General features: G+C 47.0%; 1 protein-coding gene and 1 long non-coding RNA gene across 2 annotated transcripts; one reads left to right on the top strand and one right to left on the bottom strand.

Annotated features, from left to right (window-relative positions):
* On the top strand, window positions 1-8,179 carry LOC135825011 (uncharacterized). The gene is made up of 5 exons (XM_065337745.1): window positions 1-395; window positions 2,776-2,972; window positions 4,291-4,431; window positions 5,923-6,097; window positions 6,851-8,179. Exons 1-5 carry the CDS (start codon window positions 332-334, stop codon window positions 7,177-7,179), a joined length of 906 nt encoding a protein of 301 aa, XP_065193817.1. The 5' UTR covers window positions 1-331; the 3' UTR covers window positions 7,180-8,179.
* On the bottom strand, window positions 7,848-26,962 carry LOC135825012 (uncharacterized). Its single transcript, XR_010555005.1, has 3 exons — window positions 26,781-26,962; window positions 21,309-21,372; window positions 7,848-10,166 (listed from the first exon to the last, which is right to left on the bottom strand). It is a non-coding gene; the product is annotated as an uncharacterized LOC135825012 (long non-coding RNA).
* Between the last annotated feature and the right edge of the window lie 430 nt (window positions 26,963-27,392).

The raw sequence follows: 27,392 nt of genomic DNA, 5'->3' as shown, positions 1-27,392 counted from the left end.
GCACTTACCTGTGCCCGGTGCACCGGTAGTGTTGACTGTTCCATCTCATGCTCAGCACCTGTTACTCAACGACCTCGAGGTACGCAGTACTGTACTCATTCCATGGTCCTTGACTTGAGCGCAGTCGACACCACTGTTCAAAACTATACATTTGATCTGACTATTTCTTTGGTAAATTAATGCTAGCTACCTAGCATACAGAATAGTTACCTTTTCAGTAGATCTACATGTACATGTACCGCGCAAGTTATTTAGCTCAAGAACCAGCTAGGCCAGGGCGGGTAGTAAGAATTTCCAAGGTTTTGCTCCACGCTATAGCGGTGCAGCGACGATGGTGTTCCTCGGTGGAGCTTTGATTCCACATGGAGCGATGATATTGGATCCCGAGAAACCTGGTAAGGAACTAGCCTTGTTCCGCAGCCGTTGAGTTCCTACCGTAAAATAACAGGTGACCCGAGTGACAAGATTTGTGAAACAGAAGCCATTGAGTGGCCCGCCTGTAAAGACGGATGTGGCGCTTATCTGGACCAAATAATTAATTATTCCAGAAAATTAGCTATTTTGAAAGAAATATCAAAGCAAATTGCAAAGAATACCAGATAACAATGCTAAGTAGAATAATTTGTATTATTACCGTATTTTCCCCAATAAATGTACAGTCCTTTTATTTTTTCAAAGGTGGTCAGACCTGTACTACTATAGGAGACTGTACTAGTATTGGAGACTGTACTAGTATTGGAGACTGTACTAGTATTGGAGACGTGTACTTTGAATGTTTCTGGGAAGATTGATTACCTGTGTTGGGTGGTAAACAACTAGTGATAGTGATACCGTCAATCTGTAACTACATGCAACCATGGTAAGAATCAGTGTACAAAGACACAAAGATGATAAAGGCGTAAGAAAACGAAGTAAGGTGGACCCTAGTACCTGTATCCGAGTAACGCCCATCACATCATTACGGCATGTACTATTATTTGAGACGTGTCCTTTTATATTTTTGATCCCGACTCAACATGTACTACAATTGGAGACGTGCTGGTATTGGAGACGTGTACGTTTAATGGTGAAAATACGGCACGTTCACTTGATTCAGGTACCCTACGCATACCATGCGTGAAGTGACTTATTGTGTTTCGTGTCTGAACCATTCCCCCTTTTCCGAACATACACATGCATGTGCGTGGAAATGCGCAATTCTTTTCACTTCCAGTTGGTACATGTACCGAGTTCCTGATTACTATCGCACTGGTCGTCTAGCTAGGGTATGGGTTCTTATATACCAAGTCTACACGTTTGGCCACTAGCAACAAAATTAATGTTCAACTGATTTGTGAGCACCACTCACTGAGGTTGGGTTTTTTTCGTCGTCATCCTGACTCCAATCCAAAGCCATTCCGCCGTGTTTTGGTTCCAGTGCGTAAGTTTGATGATCTCGACGGCGTTCGTGCGGTGCAATTCCGATTCCGGTCGCGGAATGAACGGGGCAGAATCGATTCTGGCGATTCCAAAGAAAAAAGTGGAATGAGTTCTCATTCCGAGCGAAAATGCGCGGAGGCCACTGCCAGTGGGCCATGGGTGCTTCGTCGCTGTTGCATACCTCCGCCAACAAAACCGCAAACGCGATTATCGATATACGGAAATGCTGGCAGAAATCGTAGAAGGGCAGGTACTGTAACCTTGGCATGGTTACTTGTTCGTGGTATTTTGACCCTTCGGTGCCTCAGAAGGCATTTCTTTTCGCTCAGGACGAGAACTGGAAATATTCCCTGGCACCTCTCCTCCTCATTGTCGAGCAGGGCCTCGACAGTAGAATCGCAGGGAGGCAAGCCAGAACTATTTTTCGAGCCCGACGATCCATAGGACATAGTGACACAAACGGGCACTGAGCCTGCCATTCGACTTCCTCTTACAACAGTGCCCCGTCTTTGTCAAATAGGCACTTCAAATCCCTGTAGAGCTAGAGACGTCTCTGTGACGGATACAAGGTTGAATTGTCATCATGAAAAGTAGCGGCCCAACGCCTCACGCAGCAACCCTAGCTACGGGCGCACGTAGATCAAACGCCGCGTTTGGCCGCTCCTTCATCAGGACTGGCGTAGGCTCATGCAGAAACGTACGGAATCAAATCATGAGGAGTTACCAGGACTGGCAGTACAACCATCTGCAAGGCCACACCAAACAACAGGAGATCTGATCTCATACTCAAAAGCAAAACATTTGGCCGCTTGTTTCCAGAGTTGCGCAAAAACGTTCGCCAGATTCATAAATGCATGCGCGCGCATTTGTTTGCTACGCTCATTCCGATTCCGTGATGGGTTCCGACTGCATCCCATGCCCATTCCGGATTGACCAAACAAAATTCAACCTCAATTCTGAAGTGAACAAGTCCCCATCTAAAAGAAACCAAAAACAAACAAACAGCAGAGATATAAATATCCGCATTCAGGAAACGACGCCTTAGACACTCCTCGAACATTTACGAGTCTCAACGCCATAGATGTGGCAAGTGTCCTGAGGGTCACTTTCAGAATAATTATGTGCTTACGGTTGACGAGTCCCCCCGTGCTTTTACTGTTCATACGCACAAAGTTCTAGAAAACACAATGACCAACATGGAATGGAAACTGTTCTCTCCCTCTCACTGTTTCTTGTGTTTTGATCGCAGAATATTATCGATATTATTCTGATCAGTGTGATCAACATTTTTGTTGCGTTTTCTTCAGCAAATTTGTGACGAAACCTCTCATGTTAATAACATGTGTGCTTCTGCAGGGCTTCCGAACGGCGCAGTTGAACTGCACGAGAAGACCATGGAGATGGCAAGAGAAATTGCCGCACTGAATGTGGAAGTGCTTGTCCTGCTCACACCGCACGGCCTCAGCTTGAACAAAGACATTGGCGTTTACCTGAACGGTGAAGCAGACGGCACGGCTGAGTGGAACGAGCAATGGAAAGAGTTTGAAGTCAAGGTAAACCCATAATTATAATCACGGGAATATTTTAAACCACATCTTATAAGTTTTTTTGCATTGTCAGCAAACTCCAATGCAGCCACTTACACATGCTTGAAACTTCACTGCTCGACTCCAATAACCGTCTCTTTACTGCGATTCAAATCAATTTATAATACACCAGATTCTCAGGCCTGGCCCATCATCAGGACAAATACATTACGTTTAGATTTTGTTCATTGCGGACGATAGCGCTCCTTCGGATGCAGAAATCCAGTCGTGACCGATATTTGGCGCAAACCGTGAGATTTATTCAATCGTGTACAGTACAGTGGAGTGTTATGCATATTCCGAATTTTTCACCAGTATACTGAATTGAAATTGGGTGCTGAACCACCAGTAAAATGGAAAAATGAGAAAGGACACATAGGTCACGAATTATGAGAGATGTGTTAGAGGTAGGTGGCATGTCATTCAATGTCTAACTATGCTGTTGTGAAATGATGTGTAGTTTTCCTGTGTGATGGCATTCCCCAAACTGTCTCGTCTAGTCGCGTGCATGTGTGATATGAGCATGCGCGATTTTGTAGTCGAGAGTCCTTGTGTCAGTCTTCTTGTTCGTCTCTGTCAGAGCAGTTTGAATTTCCGTCTTGTCAATATGAATAATGTAACAAACAAGTCTTGTCCTTTGTGTCCTGCGTCCCGGGGAACGGAATGGCTGTGATTCCGTAACAACGTGGTGTCGAAACCCGGGACTCAGAAGATGAGTTAGTTTGCCGCGAATCTGTTCTTTTATTCACATGTACATGACTTGACCTTGGCCGTAAAAGAGGCAGTTACCCCGGAAAAAAATTGGATTTGTGGATTTGCACGGATTACGCTCTGTTTCCATGATTGGTTTGTAAACTCACTGTTACCAGATCGTACGGTTCTGTGGCAGGGTGTTCGGTGGTGCGTGCATGCAGGACGGAAAGTGAGGTGATGTAGTTCATACATGCCATACTAGATGTGAATACTGTTAATCCAGTAAAACCTGGGACTAACGACCACCGCTCGGGGCCAGAGAAAGCGGTCTTTAGTGGCAGGTGGTCCTTAGTTAGAGGTTTGCGCCGTACAACCGTTATAGCGATGTGACACGTCCGTGCCTGGCGAAGTGGTCTGTAGTACCAGGCTGGTCGCTAGTCACAGTGGTCTTTAGTTACAGGTTTTAATGTAGCTGAACCCTAGGCAATGACCACATGGTATTCTTGAACTGATCTCACATCCACAACGGTTGCAAAATTTCATGTGTTTTCCTATATGTGTGCTGTTATATACCTTTTTCTATTTTCTGTAGACGGAGCTAAGTCGTACGAGAAGTACGGAATTGCTTGAGGCATGGCAAAGTGACGGTGTGTCTGCCCAGGGCTTGATGGCATTCTCGGACCTTCGCGCACCTCTGGCTTGGGCTGAAGTCATTCCGCTTTGGTTTCTCAAGGTACGTCTGCTACCAGTGTGTGCGCGTGTTTGGGTGTGTGTATGTGTGTGTGTGTGTCCGCGTGCGCGCGCGTGTGTGTGTGACATGGATGGGGGAGATGTCTCCCAAGTACAGAGGAAACGCTTGGCGGAGGGACGCACACAGCTGTGAGCAAGGACAGTGATTTGGTGCGTCACTTTCGGTAGTTCCCGTCATAGCCGCTCGCGGAGGTTTGACAAGCCCCAGTCTGGATTGAGAACGTCATGCGATGAAATTTGTTACCGAGAAGAGAGGGAGAGGTTGACAACCACCGACGTTGTCAGTCTGCATGTTGCATCTTCCTCTCTCATGCCAATCCTGTTGCCCACGCGATCACTGTGGCAGTGGTTGTACAGGACAGAACAGGGTTGTGTATCTGTGCGTGTGTGTGTGTGTGTGTGTGTGTGCGTTTGTGTGCACATGTGTGTGTATGTGTGTGATATACGTGTGTGTACGTGCACGTGCATGTGTTTGTGTGTGTGCATGCATGTGTGTGTTTGTTTTTGCGTATGTGCGTGTTTGTGTATGTATGTGGCACATGGTACATGGTGAGTGTTTGTATGTGTGTGTATGTGGTACATGGTGTACGGTGAGTTTGAGTTTGCAGGTAGTGTGTGTGTGTGGTGACGCCTCTTTCATTGGTTCCTGAATCAATCGTCTTTCGTGTACTTCCTTATCGAGACATTACTCTTGATATGGTTATGAAGCCTTTCAAATGCTGCGATTCTATCTTAGACGTATGTGGGATCCCGTCCGTCAAGCAAAACTCTCTGTAGATCTGTATCAAACCTTAGGGGTAAAGTATCATTGGTGTGTGACATTTAAGCAATTCACTTTATTTTCAGATGGGAGTGGAGCAATTTGGGAAAAGATTATCATATCGAGAGGCATGAGGCGTGAAGTTACACCATCGTTTCATTGTCGTGTCAGACACGTCGATGTGAATCTACATGACTTGTATGTATGTATGCACACACTTGAGAGGGATGAAAAGCGTTTCTTCTGTAACTCTGAGTTTCACGGTTTTAACCGATCATCAGACAGCATGTATGTATGTATGTACTAGCAGCACCCCAGGCCAGCGTTGCCTGGCCGAACGTGGCATGCGGCGCGGGTGAAGCAAGTACATGAACAGCACACGTGCTCAGCACGTGGTGGTGGCTACACGATTCGCACGCTTCGCGTGCTCAGTGCTTCTGTACTGTGGCTGCTTCCGCTAGCTACACGATTCGCACGCTTCGCATGCTCAGTGCTTCTGCGGCCGCTAGCTACACTGTACATGTTCGCACACTTCGCGTGCTCAGGGCAGCGTTGCTCCGCAGCATGGCCTGAGCGTGACACACAGACAAACACACGTCACAGGTGCCTCTTCTTTATAAGTAAAGATGTATGTATGTATGAGGTGTGATACGTATGTTATTGCAACGATTGTGGATGTTTGCTTCTTTCTGTCACCTAAACCTATGTCCACAGGAGGCCGGTTTCAATGGAGAGATTGTGATTGCGTCCATTCCTTGGTCACGTAAGAGGAGCCGCATGGCGATAGACTCAAACTGCCTGGATGAGTACTATCATGCTGGAGACAGAATAGCTCACTACTGTACGGAGACGATCTGGAAGGAAAAGCGAGTCTTCCTTGGTGTTTCAGGTGCGTGTGTGTGCAGGTGTGTAGGTGTGTGAGCGTGGATGTGTGGGAGTATACATGGCTGACATTGCTTGTGCATGTGTGTGCATGTGTGTGTGTTGGGGGCAGGGAAGGGGGGGGGGGGGGTATGCGTGCTGGCGTGTCTTCGTTCGTGTCCGTGTGAGTGTGTGTTGGTGAGTTTGTATGTGTGTTTGGAGGGGGGGGGAAGCATGCATGCGGATTCGTGTGTGTCTCTTGGGGGGCATGGTTTTTCGTCGCGTGTATCCATGTGTGTGTGTATGCTCGTGCAAGTGATGCGCTCTGGAGATGGTGTCTTGGGATGCCTTCAAGCAATATCACTCACACTAACCAGTGACCACACTCCAGGGATGGGGAGGAGGTGGGGGTTGGGGGTGGGTATGTACCGGAACTCGTTACGAGGAGAGTTTGATCATTACGCAATGTCCACCTGGCAATGTCGGTAGAGTGCTTTGCAAGCGATACTAAGTTCTAGATCAATGAAATACGATCGAGTGAGCCAATGTTGCTGCAGGCGCCAGTCAACATCTCAGTGTGGGTAGGACTAGGGCTGTACAGTATCCAACGCTCGTGCTTGACTTACGCAGTCGGATTGCCAAACAAGTACTCGCTCTTTTCATATTTTCGAGCGAGTGCTGGAGTACTAAGCATTCGATACCCTTCTCATCCCTAGTTAGAACACAGTGTAGGTGAAGGTATTTATGTCTGTTTTACTTTTCTGCTTTGCAACATATTCAGGTGACCTGGCTCACACCCACCAACCGTCGGTCACCGATCCGCTCTACCTGCCCGACCCCCATTCCAATTTCAAGTACTGTACGACGGACGCCCGTGAGTTTGACCGGCGCTTCGAGGAGTGGGCGCTGGACAGCGCGAGGGGGAAGTCCCTGGAGTCGCGCTGCATCGAACTGGAGCGCACGGCTCTGTCGTGCGGGATTTGCGGCTGTCTAATTCTGGAAGGCGCACTGCACGTGTTTGAGCAGAAGGGCGAGGCGTACCCCGGGAAGCTATTCATCAGATGCGCACCGACGTATTATGCCATGATGTCGTGTTTGTTCGTACGCTAGCGCTAGCGAGCCTGCTCCTGTCCACCTCGGGGTGGTATTGCGGCAACTCAAACTGTTTTCCGACCTAGTCACCATTCAACTGTCTACTTTCAGCCTCACACATCACTCCACCTAGCAAATCACAACACATTTCTTATGCTTTTGAAAAGACACTATTCACAAGGTGGACCATCCAGTAAAACCTGAAACTCGAGACCACCGTGACTAACGACCAGCCTGGTACTAAAGACCACTTCGCCAGGCACAGACTGTCTCACAATCATATATTATGGTTGTGCGGTGCAAACCTCTAACTAAAGACCACCTGCCACTAAAGACCGCTTTCTCTGGCCCCAAGGGGGGGGGGGGGGGGTCGTTAGTCACAGCTTTCACTGTATTCAATTTCCTAGGCATTCCAATCACAACCTACATGTATTTCAGTGTGTACTTGTGCAAGCTTTCTGCAACACGTGTACCAGCATTCAGAAAGCTGTTGAAAGGTGCAATGCCCCCTCGAGAATTTTTTGACAATGAATGTGATTTTCTGCCGATTCGAAGTACACGTGCCGTGGCCACTTTTTCTTATCAAACTTTGCTTAGGTTCAGCCCATGCACTTGATCTGGCCTTAATGCTGGAATAATCCCTTGCCACAATTCATATTAGTTTGTTTCGTAAGAACGAGAGTATGTCAAGTTACGTAGGTATCATGATTCTTTTGTCAATATTGAAAAATAGCTGCTGGGATGATCCAGTGATGCAAAGCGGAATAGGGCAGCTGCTTACTCCGGCTACTGTCAATTAAGTGTTTGTATGTTGCTGTTGCTGCTGGTGCTGCTGCTATTGCTCCTAATGTTGAGGTTGGTGCTGATGCGGCAGAGACAGCTATTACTGCCACTATTGCTGCTGCTGCGGCCTCTGCTGCTGCCACTGCAGACTACAGTAGCTGCTGCCACTGCTGTTGCTGGTACCGTGACTGGTTCCACTGCTGTTGCTGGTAGCATGACTGATTCCACTGCTCTTGCTGGTGGTTTTGCGGTTGGGCGCCTTGTCGGAGTGGTGGCATAGACACAACTTAATGTTTATACAAATGCTGTACAATGCTACAAAAAGTATACCACTGTGATTAGCCTTTGTGTCAATTACTAAGACGTGGACTAGCCACAAATAAATGGGAATAGCGCGGAGGAATATCGTTGTTGGCTGACTCTAACGGCGGCGCGGAGGGGGCCAAAGAGGTGGCTTGCACATCCCGCTGCTCCTGAGACTGTTGTTGCTGCTGCTGCTGCTGCTGCTGCTGCGCCTCTTGCTGTTGCTCGTGGTGATGATTTCTGATCGGTGCCACCTCCGTATGTATGGGAAATAGTTGCCTGGGCTTTGCGACTGGGACGGTCGCTGGCTTGGAAATGTAATTGTTAAATATTGTGTGCCACAACTCGTCATCACTGAGTTCTCCGCCTCATTGCATGGAATGGGTATGGGGAACTGCTTTAGCACTGGGGTTCTACACATTGCGGAAAGGGTTGGGAAACGCAACTTAATAAAAAAAGATTTGGATTGACGCACGTTATACGAAACAATTGGCCCCGGAGAAGTCCAAGATAAGTGAACTTCCCAGTGTTTCTTGAAAGCGAGGTGTCATAATGCATTTTAGGAAACATCTGGGAAGCTTCGAACCCCAACCCTACAGTGTATATGATACACGTGTAGATTTCAAAATTTAATGTAACGGATTGCCAAAAAGCTAAGACGATTCTATTGCAATCCAATAAAGAGATATCTGCTGTAGAAGGATAAGACTCAGCGGCGGATCCAGCGATCTCTAGAGGGGGTTTCCAGTATAGTCAAAAGACTCAAAACTGAATGCTAGTAAGTAGCTCAGTCGGATACATGTACATCTACATGTACATGGACGCGAGTATGGTGGCCAGTAGTACAAATACGAAATTTAGGGGGTTCCGCGGAACCCCTGGAACCCCTCCTGGATCCGCCCCTGAGACTATTATAAAGCAGACAGAAGTGAGAGAAGATCCTAGACTTGCATGTACATTGTACATTGCATGGTGGTGTACCTCCTAGTTTCACGTTAATCATGGTTCGGGCAACACATTACACATCCTTGAATGCGACGGACCCCACGATAGGCGTTCAGCCTTTGGGTTTTCCTAATAAAGTTATTATTATTATTATTTCTCACAAAAGTGTGCAGAAAACTTCTTGTTTATTATTGTTATTATTATCATTCGTTCTCACTTTTTTGTTTTTTTGTTGCTGATACACACTTGTCACGCTTAGTTCTTACTTGTATACCATTATTATTATTATTATTATTATTACATGTACCTGTTCCGTAGTACAAACAAGGCGTGAACAGTTCTTTTGTGTTAGTCACTAAGACTTCAGTGGAAAATGCTTGTGAATAGCTTGGAGGAGCATCGTTCCTGGCAGATTCCAGTAACGGCGGCGCAGAGGGGACGGATGCGGTGGTTTGCTCATCCTGAGGCTGTTGTTGCTGCTCCTGCTGCTGCTCCTGTTGCTGCTGCTGCTACGCCTGTCGCTGCTCATGTTGCTATTGCTGGTTGTGTTCGGGATCAGTAGTCGTTTGCCACAATATAATGTAATTGTTAAGCAGGATGTGTGACTGGCATTGCCATTACCGGTCCAACTGGATTGTTAGTGGGTAGGATGATTGCGTTCGGGATGACGGCGGCGCCGGGAGCAGCAGCTGCAGCAGTTCCTATTCTACCTGGCTGGGCTATGCTTGCGCTTTCATGGGCACATTGCCTCAGAGCTCTGTTGAAATTTTGACTCTCAATTCGGACCTGACACCCAAGCACACAGCCTGCGAGGCCAAAAGGTATACAAATGAGCAAGCAGACACCTCCACACGCAATTAGGAACCCGCGATAATATGGTCCAGCGTTGACTCCCTCAGCAATCAGGACCGCTCCGCCTATCAGGCATGCCGCAAAGAGGATGAGGAGGAAAACGGCTAGAATGGAACGGTTTCCTAGACAAATGCAGACACACAAAGGCGCAAACACACACAGACATAATCACACATATATGCATACACACACACACGCATACACACATACACATACACACGCATACACACATCTTAGTAAGGCCAACAACCGCCCCTCAAAGTGTGCAGCTTCAATTGCCTCTGTTCATGTCCGTAAACCGGTATATTATTATTATGGAGTTGGCTTTAATTCACTCACGTTGTCATGACATGAGGTAAGAACCCCATCACCGGGCCAAAAGAGACCAAGGGTAATGAGAGAAAAAAATAGATAAATGGCCAACGCAATGGAGACCGAAGCAAAAAGGATTGTAAAAACCAAAGCAAAAATATTGAAAGCCGACGCAGAAACTGAGAGACGGACAGAAATAAGCAGAACGATGGAGGAGGCCAGGACATATTCGAATACAAAAAGATGGAGGAGGACAGGACATATTCGAATACAAAAAGAGTAATCACAAAAATGGACTACCAGTACAGGAATAGACCTGTAGAAATAGAGGAAGAGATGAATGCCGGACATACTCAAATGGCAAGAGAAAAATCAGGTTGTGAGGACCGTCATACTGCACATTCATGGATGTCAAAGCAAATGCAGTATTGGAGGTTTATACGGACTAGCTCTACCCGTAACATGAGGAGTCTAATGCCGAATGCCAAGAACCGACTTGACGATGTTCAGCGTGCCAAGGATAGCACATTGCTGAGCCCTTTCAATGCGCAGAGTGCCTGCCAATGCCAACACAAAGTGTGAGAGGGACACACCAGTCAGTCCACCAAGCGCCCCAACAACCAGGGGCACAACGCGGACATCATCCACATGCCAGATGTTATTTTTTCGTGGATTTTTGTGGGCACATTCTGGTCCAATGGAACACTGACATCCATCAGCAGCACCTGTGTGCTGGACCGCAACACCAGGTCTGGACGGTTGTGGCGCACTTGCGTATCCGTTGGGATATTGAACTCCCACAGGAGCTTCATGTCAAGATTTTCCGTGACAGGCACAAGATGATGCTTCAGCGGGTTGCTTCCCGGCCGACCCAGACCATGCCGCTTGCATAGTGCCCAATGCACCAACTTGACGAGCGTGTCATGCCGTTCGATATACAGTGTTTTGGCTAGGGCTGGGCAACAGGCCACAATGTGATCAACTGTTTCTCCGCGAGTGCCGCAAACTCGACAAATGTCCACAACGTCTCCCCGTCCAATGACCGTGACCTGATAGTGCCTGGTCGCAATGGCCTGATCCTGTACAGCCAGCAAGAGTCCCTCTGTCGCAGGCCTGATCGTTGGCGATTTCAGCCAGCGAAAACTCAAGCCCAGGTCCAAGCCAGCATCAGAAGCTCGTCTCCAGAACTGGCCATGGAGAGGCTTACCTTGGATAACGGCCAGGCACCGGAGAGCAACGGCCTTCTTGACAATGACTTTTGTGGCAGTCTCCAAGTCGGGTAGGTCAAGTTGACCCAGTAGTCTGGAGGCTTGACGTGTAACTGATTTTGACGGAGCCACATCATTGTCGTGATGGCGCTTAACAGCAGCCAACAGTGGCACGTTTGGGTGGGCTTGTAGGTACCGCGCCACCCGGGCACGGGTTCTATCCAGGAGATCCCGGAATGATAGAATTCCTCGACCACCCATATCACGAGGCAGGTGGACCCTGGCGGCAGAGTCCTTGGGGTGGCGGGCGTGTTCTTTAAACAGTGCTTGGCGGGTCTGTCGGTCGAGTTCCTCTATCTCTGCCTTTGTCCACTCAACGATGCACAGGGAGTAGAGGATGACTGGAATGGCAAAGGTGTTGATGGCTTTGACCAAGTTCCTGGCGTTCAATTGAGACGAGCATATCAATTGAAGGCGGCGGCCGAACTCAGACTTTGCTGTGGTCTTCAATTCGGTGGCGTGAAAATGTGCTGATTCCGGGACACCAAGGTACCTGTAGGACTCCTCCGCCTGCAGCTTAGCAATAGCGTGACCCTGGAGTGTCTGGAGAGCAGACTGCTGATCGCTCTGGGCTCTCCCCCGTTTCAAAGTGAGCCAGCTAGACTTTGACGGGTTGAAATGCATACCAATGCAGTCGCCCATTGACTCCACAACATTGGTCATGGAGAGCAGATTATTGTCGTTTCGGGCGAAGAGCTTCATGTCGTCTATGTACCACAGGTGCGATACAGGGCACACCTGGGCCAGTGGGCCACAGCGGTAGCCAAGACCCGTCCTGGTCAACTCGCCACTGATCGGATTTAGAGACAGGCAAAATAGCAGTGGAGAAAGGGAATCGCCCTGGAAAATGCCACGGTGGATAGATATTGGGCGACTGAATGCACGGGGTGTTTGACCAGGCAGTACCATTTGCGTTCTCCAATGATCCATCATGCTTGAGATGCATGAGACAAGATTGTCTGCAAAGCGGTAGATCAACAGGCATCTCCGGATCCACTGGTGAGACAGGCTATCGAAGGCTTTGCGGAAGTCCACCCAGCACGTCGAAAGATTCCGACAACGGGATGCTGCATCCTCTAGAACCATCTTGTCGATCATTAGTTGGTCAAGGCATCCACCACGCCCTGGAGTACAGCCAACTTGCTCATCTGCAAAGATATCCGCTGAAGATAAATGGCGCTACATGGCAGCAGCGAGTAAGGATGTGAATATCTTGCTAATCGTTGGCAGGCATGTTATTGGGCGATAATTCTCGGGCCTAGAAAGGTCTCCTTTCTTAGGCAGTAGAGTGGTGATACCAAACGAGAACCAGGCCGGCGACTCTGTCTCTGCATCCAGGATTGATTGAAAGGCGACCACAAGCCGCTCGTGGATAGACGAAAACTTCTTCCACCAAAATGCATGGATCTTGTCCCGTCCTGGGGCTTTCCAGTTGTTTGATTTCTTCAAGATGTCCCTGAGGTCCTCCAGTTGAAGAATGACACGGTCTTGTTGTTGAATCTCCTCACAGTCCCTCTCCAAATTATCAAGCCAAGCACCGCCACGCAGCTCCACGGGTTGTTCCAGTATAGATGACCAGAACTCAGTAACAGCCTCAGCCGATGGATGCGCAGCAGCCTGGTCGACAGGTGGCTGCCCAGGCATTTCCGTAGACTTGGTCATATTGCGGTAGAACTGACGCTCATTCGTGACGAAAACACGATTCTCCTTATTATTATTATTATTATTATTATTATTTTTTTTAAAACGAAGGTAAGTTATGGGTCGCAAGTATACACGCAAACACACATCCAGTCATAATAAGGCACTTGTCATAAGTATCCGAACGTTTTCGGTCCCTTCTCATCAAGGATTATACAGGGAATGGCTCAAGCTGGAAAGACTAAAACTTATATAGCGTAAAGATAATTAGATAACAACACTCGTGACAAGGTGGAAAATTATCAAGTTTAGTCAAGCTGTACGTCATATTTGGGACAGTGCGTGCGTTCAGTGTGAAGAAGGATGTTCTACCTACCCTTAGTAAAAGTAACCTTATCTATTTCTTTCAATGCCGACAATGTGAAGATCGGTATGTAGGTAGAACCCTTCAGCACCTGGGCGCACGCATTCGTCAACATGTGCCGTTAAGTTGTGTTCCGCTTGATGCGCGCGATTGTCGTCCTCGCCGTGGTCGTCCTCCAAAATGTGCTGTCCAGTCCATCGGTGGATCTTCTTCTTCCCGTGAAGATGTGACTGCATGCCCGTCCTCCTCTGCGTGTGTAGGACAGGGGCCAGCTGAGAACAGCATAAAAGATGGTGAAAGACCCACACGTAAACCACCGAAACTGACAAAGTATCTGTCGGCGTCGGAAAGGGTGACGAGAAGCCAAGTGAAAATACGGACTGATGAGGACGAACGTACAACGACAACGGAAGTGACAACAACAGTCAATATTCGAAAACGTGGTAGACCGCGAAAAATAACCTCAATATCGGACACCGGACAAGTTGGAGTAAGAAGCTCAATAGAAATCCGCAATGGAGGAGACGTAACGGAAAGGACACCGGGTATCGCGCACCCAACGGTTAGTGTCAAGAAACGTGGAAGGCCGCGGAAACGCGAAGAGACAGATAGTGGTGATGCCACGAAGAGGCGAGATGACGGGACATTGGAGGAGACAACACCCAATGGAGCTAAGAATCGCACTTCGTCAATCAAGCAACATCTGTCAGCCCGTACCAATTGTCGTGAGTTGTACAGTGATAATGTTTTCTCAATATTGTCACGTGGTAGATGTGCGTTACATTTGGCTGTGTTAGAAGCTTTGCATATCCGTAAGTTAGATCCTGAACTTTGCGTACAGAAAGAAAATGTGTTGTCGCTACAATTGTTTGGTGTTACTCCTCGTCGAGGTGGTAACAATGTAATTTAATTTGCTCACTATGTTGTTGTCACTATTATTATTTTCCTTCGAGTTTTGTGTCGTGCTAAACTTGATAATTTTCCACCTTGTCACGAGTGTTGTAATCTAATTATCTTTACGCTATATAAGTTTTAGTCTTTCCAGCTTGAGCCATTCCCTGTATAATCCTTGATGAGAAGGGACCGAAAACGTTCGGATACTTATGACAAGTGCCTTATTATGACTGGATGTGTGTTTGCGTGGATATTTGCGACCCATAACTTACCTTCGTTTTAAAGTATTATCCGCCTCAGACCTCTTTTAAAAAATTATTATTATTATTACCGCAGATTGAGTATTTCGCTCCTGCTCTTGTAGCAGTTGAGCACTCTTGCGTGGGGTAGTGCCTTTGCTGTTTGCGTTATGCAGAGCTCACTGACTTGTCAGTTTGAGCACTCTGGCAAGGTACGTTCGGGCCTGATTGGAAATTTTTATTTCCATTGCTATCAGGTTCGGCCTCATTTTCTCTGTGCTGCGCTGATGAGTTCAAAAAGAACGAAACAGCATGCTGTCCGCAGATTGAGTATTTCGCTCCTGCTCTTGTAGCAGTTGAGCACTCTTGCGTGGGGTAGTGCCTTTGCTGTTTGCGTTATGCAGAGCTCACTGACTTGTCAGTTTGAGCACTCTGGCAAGGTACGTTCGGGCCTAATTGGAAATTTTTATTTCCATTGCTATCAGGTTCGGCCTCATTTTCTCTGTGCTGCGCTGATGAGTTCAAAAAGAACGAAACAGCATGCTGTCCGCAGATTGAGTATTTCGCTCCTGCTCTTGTAGCAGTTGAGCACTCTTGCGTGGGGTAGTGCCTTTGCTGTTTGCGTTATGCAGAGCTCACTGACTTGTCAGTTTGAGCACTCTGGCAAGGTACGTTCGGGCCTGATTGGAAATTTTATATTTCCATTGCTATCAGGTTCGGCCTCATTTTCTCTGTGCTGCGCTGATGAGTTCAAAAAGAACGAAACAGCATGCTGTCCGCAGATTGAGTATTATTATTATTATTATTATTTCTCCTTTATTCACTTCTTTCGAAGGCGAAAAGCCAGACCCACCGGGAAATATTTCCATGGGTGGGACAGCAAAAAGAAAGTGAAAAAATAAAAATAAATAAATAAATAAAACCTAAAAACCAAAGGGACAAGAAATAGTTAAAGGAAGAGGAAGAAAGGAAAGAAACTCAATCCGAACTCCAACATCAAAACAATAATAAAGAATTTGCAGCGACAGGCAAAATACATCAACCAATGAAGGGAGTAGTAACAAAGGAAATATCAGTCTTTATCAGTCGTTATTCAAGTCTCTTAGCTATCGAACATGCAAACGCAGCAGAGGTGCATCTACATGTTAAGGATAGTTCTTAGTATTTTAATCGAACCTTGTATAGCCTCCTGTTGCACAATAGCCAGGTCTCCTCCCTGCACAGTCCAAAGGCATTGAGGAGTCTCCCCCACCAAGCCTCCGAGGGCACCGACAACCACAGGGACCACGTCAACCTGGGTGAGGGACCAAATCCTCGAAATCTCCCGCTTGAAATTATAATATTTCGAGCGCTTTTCAGCCATTTTCTTATTGATGTTGTTCTCACCAGGAACGCTGATGTCTATAATGTAGGCGATGCGCTCCTTGTCATCAACAAGGAGCAGATCGGGCCTGTTTGCTGATAGTTTCAGGTCAGTTGGGACCGAATACTCCCAATAGAGGCAATACCGATCACTCTTGACCAATGCCTTGAGCTGGTGGTCGAATCGTGAAGCACCAGTAGGTAGATCTCGTGCTTTACACATTTCGAAGTGCACATACTTTACTATCCAGTTATGTCGTTCAATGTAACTGGTCCGAGCAAGAACTGGGCAGGCACTGACAATGTGGTCAATTGTTTCCAAGCTGCCCTTGCAAAGCCTGCAATTGGCATCTGTTCGAGCAATTGACTTCATTATGGCGTATTGGTAATTTTTCGTTTTGAGGGATTGGTCTTGTGCTGCCATAATCATGCCTTCAGTTGAAGGTTTCAGTGTCCTTGATTTCAACCACATGAAGGTAAGCTCCTTATCTAGGCGATTCTCCTCCAATCGGCTCCAATATCTCCCAATGCAGCGGCATAGTGGAAAGTGTTTTGGATTTTCGCTCAGCGCACGCTTGTTCAATGGTATGCTTATTGGGTAAAGCTGGTCCAGCTGCTGGCAGATCCAAACTCGACAGGAACTTAGCGGCCTTTGCAGTTATTGAGTGGCTTTTTGTTGTAGGTTTTTGTTGATGATACTGATAAAGCAGGTTTATTCTGTCTATTGGGCTGGTACTCATGTAGCGGGCCAGGCCACACATGCTCCGGCCGTGCATATCCTCACAAGAGACCAAGCCCGGGCCTCCATCTCCCCTCTTCATGTAGAGCCTGTTGACTGAGGCTTTGGGGTGGTGAAATCCAGACGCAGTCAAGGCTGATCTTGTCGCTCGATCTGTGGTCTTGATTTCAGCCTCGGTCCAATTTACGATTCCATAACTATATGTCATAACAGGCAGAGCATACGTATTGATGGCCTTGATCAAGTTTCGCGCATTCAATCCACTGTTAAGAAGCAAATACAATCTCTTTTTGTATTCTGCAGTGAGTTGCGTCTTGAGCTGCGGGGGAGGTATCATGGCTGCTTGCACTACTCCAAGGTACTTGTACTTCCTCCGTATACAAAAACTTCGTGACCTTTTTTGAAGGCTGCGCATAGCTCTGGAATTGTTCCGTTTGACTTGGAATAACACTCGTGGATTGTCTTACCTGTTTACAACCTATATACAAAGAAAGAAGCAACTCAGACGAATGAGATTGAGTGTATTCAGAGTCTTCGTCGCTCCTGTCATTGTCACCTGACGATGCTGACTCCGCATCGCCAAAAGTCGCTGCTTCCGCTCGCATTTCGTTCAGATTCTTTTCAGCTGCAATGATAATCCGACGCGGGACTTTGGCTAGCGTACTCTTCATTTACACAGCTGTGTACGAATCCGTGTCGCCTATATTCAGTCGTTCCAACCCGCGACCTCCATTATGCCGTGAAACGAGTCGCTCAAGCACATCCACACGCTTCGCATTTTCTCGGCAGGAGAATCCTCCCAGCATTCTACAACGGCTTCGACGAGGTCCCTGCGATTCCGCTATGCCACAACGGAGACGTCTGACTGGAGTGGAGAGTGGCGAAGAAAGCCAGGTCATCGACATTCTGATCCGGAGTGTGCGCTTGTTGCAGGACGACTGAAATGTTTCATCTTTCCGTGCGAGCGGAACCGATTTATGTTTTCACGCTGCGTATGGGGCCGCACACCGCAAGTAGATCTACGAGTCTGGCCAGTTTCAGGGCAGTGAGTGCCGCGTGAGTCGTTACTCCGTACTCCAGGCGCGAGCTCCACTTCGTCATGGTGTCAGTTTCGAGCAAGTAAGTGTTAGCTTTTTTTGTCATTTGACTCGTGAGTTCCTGTCGGCAACGTCCTCACACGCATGGCTTTCGTGGAGAATATGTTCGAGATCAACCAAACCTACCTCAACATGAATGTGGGTTGTCGATGACAGCCTTTGGCGCGGTTCGTTGAGCAAGTACTTGCTCAAAAACACCGTTGAAAAAAGTCACGAAGTTTTTGTATACGGAGGAAGTATGTTTCATTGAGTCGTAGGGACTCTGCAATGGTCTCATCGCCAACCTGGATAGAGCATCCTTCATCTGGTTTTCCTCTCCTGGCGTGCAGCACGGCACACTTGGCCGGGTTGAGATTCATGCCGATGTCATCACCAACGCCACACACGGTAGACACGAGGGTAGTCACATCCTTTGTAGTTTTCCCGTAGAGTTTAATGTCGTCCATGTACCAAGAGTGATTGATAGACAACTCGGCGTCTCTGCAGCTCACTCTGTATCCCAAAGGCAATCGGTTGAGCTCAAAACTGATTGGGTTTAGCGCCAGGCAAAACAGTAACGGGGATAATGTGGCACCTTGAAATATGCCTCTTCTTATAGAAATGTTGCCGGTAGTGACCCTGCATCTTCCCTGGTCGCATATGTGCATTGTCGTTCTCCAGTTCTGCATGCTACGAGCAATAGATGTGACCAAAGACGGGTGGAATCGATACATCGTCAAAGCATGTAGAATCCATTCATGCGACACGCTATCAAACGCCTTTTTGAAGTCCAGGTATGCCATGACCAGATTTCGCCCTTTCGTATGGGCATCCTCCAGAATCATCTTATCCACCATCAGGTGCTCCTTGCAACCAAGACCAGCTGCTGCACAACCGCGCTGCTCCGTTGCAAGTATTTCATGTTGATTGATGTGCTGCCACATAATCTTCGATATGGCGGCGGTAAAGAGCTTGTACTGTATCGGAAGACACGTAATTGGTCTATAATCTTTGGGCATTGCCGATGGTGGAGAAGTCTTAGGAAGGAGAGTAGTAGCGCCAGACGTCAACCATCCCGGAATGTCACTGTGGCCATCTATCACCCTCTGGAAGGCTCTCCGAAGGTAAGAGTGCAGGCTTGTCAGCCTCTTCCACCAGTACCCATGCAACTTGTCATGGCCTGGAGCCCTCCACAAGGCTAGTTTGCGCAGGCAGTCAGCCAGGATGTCCTGGGTGATAACTGCGCTACTCTGCACAGGGACGTGTTCTTCATAATATTCTGCTTGCCTTACATACCACTCACCAGCGGTGAACGGCGCAGGTGTAGACAGAAGATCACTCCAGAATTCGGTGACTTCACCCGCCTCTGGAAATTGCGGCGTCTCCAATCGATTTGAAGCACCACTAACAGTTATACAGTTATTATTATTATTATTATTGGGATGACGACTACACCATAGCTCAGTGGTTAGAGCATCGCTAGCTACAAGCGAGGGTCCCTGGTTCGAGTCCTGGTGGTGATAGTCAATTTTTTCTTCAGACTTTTCCCGTTTGTCTCTTTCCCTCAAACTTGTGAAGATATTATTATTATTATTATTCTCAATTCATGGATGACATGATGTCAACCAATATTATGAATTAGGGCTACCAGCCATGTCTAAGATGACCACTCAAGGGACCTTGAAAACGTGGTCTCTGTAACCAGGTGGTCTCCTTATCCAGGGTCATTTGATTGGGAATAAAGTCGATTGGTCTTGGTTGTAATGGTCTTCTTGGACAGGTGGTCGCCTTATCCGAGTGGTCGCCTTATCCGAGTGGTCTCCTTAACAGGTTTTACTGTAATAGATAAAGAGAGGTTATAAGATGTCACCGAACAGTCTAGGAAGATAATTCCCGCGGGTATTTCAATGGCATTGGGGTCCAAATTAGATACGTACTTGTAGATGTATTATGTATACTAATGCCTCCACCCTCGGACAAACAATAATTATGGCATCTGGCGATGGCCAATTGTAGAAATACTATTGATAAAACGAATTTGGATTTTCAGGTGTCCTTTGGAATGGGCGTGTTCCCTTCACCGATCTTAATGCCAGAATGTAAGACACCTTAATTAAAAGACATTAGTGAGGTTTTGCATTCCGAATTTCGGCTCGGCGTTCTTCGGGCATTTGTCGAACATCAAAATGTCGAATTTTCGCACCAATGTTTGTTTTGCAAGTCGAAAATGATGTGTTTTCATTTCGTGAGCCCCAGCATCAGCAACGTTCTGTCCCGTGCTCCTTTTCTTGCTGATTCCGACGAATTTTGATCGCCCAAAGAGTCGAGGGCCAAACCTGCCTCCTCAGTCGCCTCAGAAAAACCAACTCCATGGCCAAGTCAAATTTTATGCGTATCGCCATAGTCTTTTCAGCCACACAGATGACGGTGAGGACACTCCAGGCGAAAGAGAATAGACAGGCAGTGGAGAGAAGCAATCAGAGGCAGCTGACGATGCTGATGTCGCCAAAGACGCCTGCGAAGCCATGCCAAGATAAGAAACATCTTTGAATAAATCACGCGCTAGCGCTCTTCAACAAGAAAATTCATCCGAAAAATATGTTCGGCAAAGTGAGCTTTTTCCGAACAATCATGCCGAATCTTCGTGTGCATTTTCGACCTCGCTCCTGCGTGCCGAATCTTTTTGCCGAATTTCGGAATGCAAAACCTCGCTATTATGATTGCTTAAAAAGGTACAAGATTCGGAAAGTTCAATGAAATTCGACTAGGAACATTAATTATTATTATTATTATTACTTCGTATTATTATTAGAAACGACATCAATGTCCAGTTCCCCAAGAAGAGGACTGTTTATAATAATATCTCGTTTAGGATGACCCAAAGGCAAATCGCCTATAGAGCGGTTCACCGCATTGAATGGTTGTAGTATGACAAAGCAAAAAACTGTTACTGGTAGTAACGCATGTCGCTGCTCTCATGTCAGGAGGCGGCTGCTGTATCGCGAGAGAAATTAGAGGACGCTGAATGAAGCTGCATAGATTCCCATCCCGTACCCGTCACCTCCCTCCCTTTACCCCTAACTCGCTCCGGCATATTTCGGCACTATACAACACAGATCATCCACGTGACGTCTCAACCCGAAATGATTGCGCAATTCCATTGAAAGTCCAAACAAACAACACTGGGGGCCGTGGTGTCAAGTTATAAAAACTGTCTGCGCAAATATGTCGCTCCGTCATGTCTCAGTATAGCAATTTTCCTTTTCCACCATTTTCCCCAGATAGGTTAACTTCCGAGGGGCATCTTTTGGCCCTTTGTACAGTTCCCTATATGTTGTGCGTGAAAATCAATAGGGATGCATGCCTTACTTCCATCGCATCCAACCATGACGTCCGAGTGATTGATTGCGGACGAGGCAACTTTAAACTTGATCTACACAACAGCAGCAGTTAACCAAACAATCCAGAATCAATGAGCTTCAAAACCAAACTGATAGGAGAGCGATTTATCCCTCAAATATCATCATTGCGATCGCTCGTATCCATGTTCACCTCCAACCTTTTCACTCAGTTTATGTACATAACTACGAAGTCGCTTAGTTCAGGACGCATGGATAAACTGTCAGTTTCTTCCGCTACCACCTACCTACTCAAACCTTCATTTAAAAGAACACGATTGCGAAGCAGCAAAAAAGCAAATAAATGGAGAAAAGCAATGTAAATGTAAATTTGATAACCGCAATCAATAAAATGAGCTGAAAACTTGCAAGCCAGATATGAAAGAAAGATTTTTCTTTCTTTCATATCTGGCTTGCAAGTGTTGAGTTTCGGAGAGAAATGAGCAGTACGTGGCATGTGGCCTCTAATTTCCTAAAACTTTGAAAATCTCGGTGAAGTCCAAATTTGAAATTGAACCGACATTTGTGTACTTTAAAATCTTGTAGGACGCATCACACAGCTTCATAAGTAAAAAATGGGTTGTGAGCAACACTAGCTCACACTCAAATCACTGCTTTTCACCAGAAAATATTATATTTCAACGTTTCGGTCATGAAATAACCATCATCAGGAATAAGTGGGCACACCGGTTAGGATGGGTTAATAAATGAGGAGCGCTGCGAACTGATAACAAATCACACCTGCATGCACTATGACGAGGAGAGAACAAAAGGACAAAACATCACCAAAAAAACCAGGTATAGAAATAACGCAATACGCGACAACTCTAAATATGGCACAGGTACAGGCAACAAACAGAATGTACATGTGCACTAGGTGCGTGCAGACATGTAATTGCAGGCGCTAGCAACAACAGTAGTAGTATGCACTAGTGCAAGGGGTGTTAAACCACCACTATCCAGGAAGAGCGAGTATCAGGGCCAGAAATATGTACAAGGCAGTACTTCACCAGAGACTTCACAGGAGGTCCCACCCTGCGTTATTGTTTATGTTGGGGCTCGTGTCGCGAATTTGTATTGCTTCGCGTATTCTCCTCCTGGCCCGATCCGACTCAGTGGCAAGGCCGCGAACCTCTGTGAATGCCGACTCGCCAAGCGGCAGTATCTCGCCGCCATGGTGAAGTCGGTAGTGCTCGCCCAGGGTTTTCCAGACGTCTTGTTGCGTGAGTTATCATTGTGTTCTTTTGTTCGCCTTGCTACACTACGGCCAGTCTCTCCAACATACTTCTCCGAGCACTTGCAGGTCAGACGATAAACCACGTTGCGTCTTGTGCACTTTACCTCGCTCGATTGGCATGCAACGCAGGCGGCTTTCGGCCTTCCTCGTCGCCTCGGGGCAGCGGGATCCACCCACTTACGGCAGCAAGGTCCAGTGAGGCTGGACTTAGTGACGCTGTTGGAAAGCCTTGCATTCTTGTAGATTATCTGTACATTTAGATTGTAATTGTTTAGAAGACGGTGGACCCTGTAGTGGATGGCATCCGTTTTGAATGGTAACTTCAACGTGGATCGATAGTCTTTCTTTTGTTTAGCAGGTCGTCTGGCTCGTTCATGAGCAGTCGCGATAACTTTGTCAGGAAAGTTGTTGAATTTTAATGTGTCAATAACCTTTTGCTCACTTCGCTGGCGGGCTGCAGGATCAGAGGAAAGGCGGGCCGCGCGGAGGAATTCCGAAGACGCGATGGCGAGTTTTTGCTGTTGCGGAACGCACGAGTTGAAGTCTGAGACGAGGCCACTGTGGCAAGCTTTGCGGAACAGCTCGAATTATACTGCGCCCTCGGAGGAGACATGAATAGTCGTGTCCATAAAGTCAACCGACCCATTTTGTGTACTTTATTCATGCAATGTAAAAAACGGTGGATACGATATGCAATGAAACGATCAAAATATGAAGAAAAGGTGTAGAGAAAAAATGGTTTCAAACAAGTTTTCGTACAACACTCATCCGGAATTGTCCTTGTAATAAAGGACACTGAAACAAAATTGAACTATTACAGAAAATCTAAGTTAGAGAAATAACACTAAGAACAACAGCAGTGAAATGTACAAGTGTGAATTTTAACAATCAAAGCGAGAGCAATAACGAGTGTGCTAACAATAAACATGCAAATGGAAAAATGAACAAACAAGAGAAGGAAAGAAGGAAGGAAAAAGTGATAACACATAACAGCAGTGCATTTCACCTGGAACATTAACGGCCAAGCTTGGCCGCACCAAACACGACACGTTACTTGACCAATTTCAACCCAATTATACTATCTTTCTGTACACACAAATTACGCTTATACAGACGCTGATAGATGGCTTCCAACACTTTTAATTGTAGTCCATAACCATGACGACCACGGCACAATACAGTGAACGAAATATCGGAATACGAATTGCAACAATCAGGACTAACTAGCAGATGATTGTACACTGAAGACTTGCTACCACGAAACCTACGCACAACACCGGCACTCTCACCATCACTCCCATCACTGCTCTCAGACTCACTGCTCCCTTCGCCGTCCGTTCCATCCTCCGCTCTCTCTGTCTCGTCCATCCCGCCTGACCGCGTCCATTGAACTTAACTCGGCCGTCACCCTGCTGTCATGTCCCTCCTTTCGCCCTTGTCCGTTGAGAGCGTAGCTTCTGTTGTAGTTGGCTGTTTATCGTCTTGGTCTTTCAATTGTGGGCTTGGATGGTGGATTAGTTGTGGTTGCTGTAGATTGCGCTGTTGGTGTTGGTGTGGGAGCTGCTGATATGCAAGGTGGGTCTTTTTGAGTCGGCATTTGTAGTGAATAAAGTACACAAATGTCGGTTCAGCTCATTTTATTGATTGCGGTTATCAAAATATTGTCTCCTCGCTGTTAGTTTAAATGCAAATTCCAAATCAATAATCATAGACACGATCAAAATAATATGAAAAACACAATCTTGATTCTGGGCAGTCCTCAAAATGCGGAAGGGGTATTCGTGACGTACTATTTATTGCCAAACACATCAATCCAACAGGTGATCACACCAATCCAACAGGTGATCACACCAATCCAACAGGCGATCACACCAATCCAGCAGGCGATAACACCAATCCAACAGGCGATCTAAAGCAAACTCACCAAGAGATCTAGACACGCGACAGCACGTGGCACTCAAGAAAAAGCCTTACATACTGCTTTGTGCTACCTACATGTATCTACATACAATATACTTACCTACCTACCTATCTACCTACCTACATTCAACGACACCGTACCTATACCTACCTACCTCACAGGTCACTAGTAAGAAACAAAGCAAAAAGACAACCGAGTACGTTAAAGCCTACTACTACTAGTACATACATAATAACCCAATACATGTACAATACTAGTTTTAGATAAACCTTGTTTCATGCTGTCAAACTAATAACATAGTACTTGGTCCGGCTCATCGCAATTTTCGCTTATCCCCCACGCACTTTTTAACAGGTAAAACCCAGTCCAATCACGATATCTAACTTACTTTTGCTTAGGAGATCGTGATGGCAAGATCAAAGGAGGCACCAAAGAAAAAATGATCGCGATTGTAGCGCTTTGAATCGCGATGTATTCGACTCTTTTGGGAATTGGGAATCTGGCCATTCACTGTCTGTGTCGCCAAAAGCCAAGCGCAGCGACCCGAAGACCGGAACTGTAGCAGGGGCAAATGACATCCTAGATCCTGGCCTGGAGAGGGTGACAGGCACGCGTGCACGGAAGAGGAGTATGAGCGTCATGCTGAAGAAGAAAGGTGTTTTTGATGCGATGCGCCCGGCCGACGTGTTGGTTGTTCCTTCTCTTGGTGGACCTAGCAGCCGCATTACAAGAGTCGTGGCCAGCTTATCCAGCGGAGCGTATGACAGCTGTCTGGAGAGGCCTGTACGCCTCATTCGAAGGCTAAGGCTTTGTTGAAACACACTGTGGTGACACACAGGTCACACTGCCCATGGTTCCTTCAAGCACTGAAGTGACAGCCACAACTGTTTCTTTCCCATTGCTGCCATCCGATAGGCTGAGAACGCAAGAGATACTCTACCAATCTACGCCAGCTAGCAGCTAGACACCAGCAAATGTCAGCTCATGTAACGGCGCGGCGAGAGATGCAGAGTTGAATGAACTCTGGAGCTGTATTACTACTAGTGTGAGTGCAAGAACACGCTCCTTCGCTTATTTATTTCGTTCATTTTGCTTACCTTGCTTCCTTTCTTCGACTCGCTTCACCTGATTCCATTGCTGAAATTTTTTTCTTGTGGCGGAGAGTATTCATGTATCATGCTTCCTCACACTATGCCTGTTGGAAATTTCACAGAGCGGTAAAAAAAATTCCTGTTCTTAGGCCCCGGTCACACATGCACTTTTTTTGGCGGTTCCGCCAAAGCGTAACTTACGCTTCCGCCGTTGCCTCGGCAACGGCGGAGGCGTAAGTTACGCTTTGGCGGAAAGTTTGGATTTCGCTACGCCAAAAAAATGCGAGCGGAGCCTCCGCTTTCGCGGATCCGCTTTGGCGGAACCTGCATGGTGATCAGCTTTGGAGTTTGGTGTGCTACTTCTGCACTGAGTTCTGGTGTTGTTTGGTTGCCGTTTGGTATTCAGTTTTCATATTGTTCTTCTTTGCCAATGAACTGTACGTTCTGGAGATCTCGCAAACAATACTGCATCGTTATGAGTGGATAATTGGTGAGGGAATCCGTCTCCCCACTCATTGGCCCCGATCGCGGACGATCTCCAACTCTCTCCTTCTCTCTCCAAGCAATACGTCCACCAGAGTATGCAACACTAGGACTGCAACCAGGGAGTAGTAGCGTACTCTGCCACACCCTCACTGCAACTGCAGGCATCCACGCAGTTGCTGGGTCGATGATGGATCATGGAGGAGGCAACGACACCCTGCTATAAAACTATTTGAATTTGATATTGATGTAAACTAAACTAATATTCAAATACACCCGTGCTGGGCCGCAGTGAATGTGCCCCAAATCCACGAGTGTACTTGACAGGAGACATTCAGCAGCCTGTCAGCGATCCACGATAGCTCTACTTGTACAAGCGAAGGCCGCTCCGACTCGGACAAGAACATCTAAAATTTCATAGGACGTGCTGCATTTGCATTCTCTCCGCCAAAGCGGAGCGTTGAGGAGCAGAGTAGTCTACATGTATGTGTGACCGCTGCATCGTGTGGTCCGCCAAAGCGGCTGCGGTAGTTCCGCTTTCCGCCTCCGCAAAAGCGGTGCAAGCTTTTCATGTGTGACCGCGGCCTTAGTGGCGATAGATATTTAAAATGTTAATAAGCGACATTTGCGATGAGCCGGACCAAGCACATACATGTACATGTATGTTCACCAAAACTGTTCGGACTACTGCCGTACTGGAGAAACACTCACCGAATTGTTGACAGCAAAAATCAATGCAGTCTTTGCATAGCCTTCAGTTGTTGAACTTGTTGGAAGACCTCACGCAGACGCTCTTCCCCTGCAGCTAGTTCACCGGCCTGTGTTATTATTAGAAGTTTCGTAAAACAAATGGAGACTCTAACAATCGCTGATCAACCTTGCACCACATTCGGAGAAAGAGAAGTGATTTCATACCTGTGCGCCGTGTTGTACTTTTCAATAGCAGTGGTGCGACTGGCTGGTACCATGCCTGGCTTAGCTTAGTAGAAGCCGAAAAGGCTGGGTAGCACGGTCAGAGCGCGGCTGACACCATGCAATCACCTCGGGAACGTCTCACTTCGTGCCACTTCCAGACTGTGTTTGCTTGAAGCGTGCAGCAAGTGTGGGGTAGCCCTCGTATGGTGTTGGACGGAATGCAAGTACTCAGTAGTTGTAACCTCGTGCAGTGTTCCCTTTCGATCTCGGCTACGGCTAAGTGCTACTACAGTGCTGGTCACTGAAATCCGACCCCCTTGGATTTCAGTTACCAGCACTGTACTCTGTAGTACTAGTAACGTAGCGTTGGCACACTTGTAACTCACACAGCTGCAGCGTGAATCACTT

The sequence above is a fragment of the Sycon ciliatum genome, chromosome 9 (assembly GCF_964019385.1).
Source record: "Sycon ciliatum chromosome 9, ocSycCili1.1, whole genome shotgun sequence".
Lineage (NCBI taxonomy): Eukaryota > Metazoa > Porifera > Calcarea > Leucosolenida > Sycettidae > Sycon > Sycon ciliatum.
This window is presented reverse-complemented; position numbering and strand designations above follow the sequence as displayed.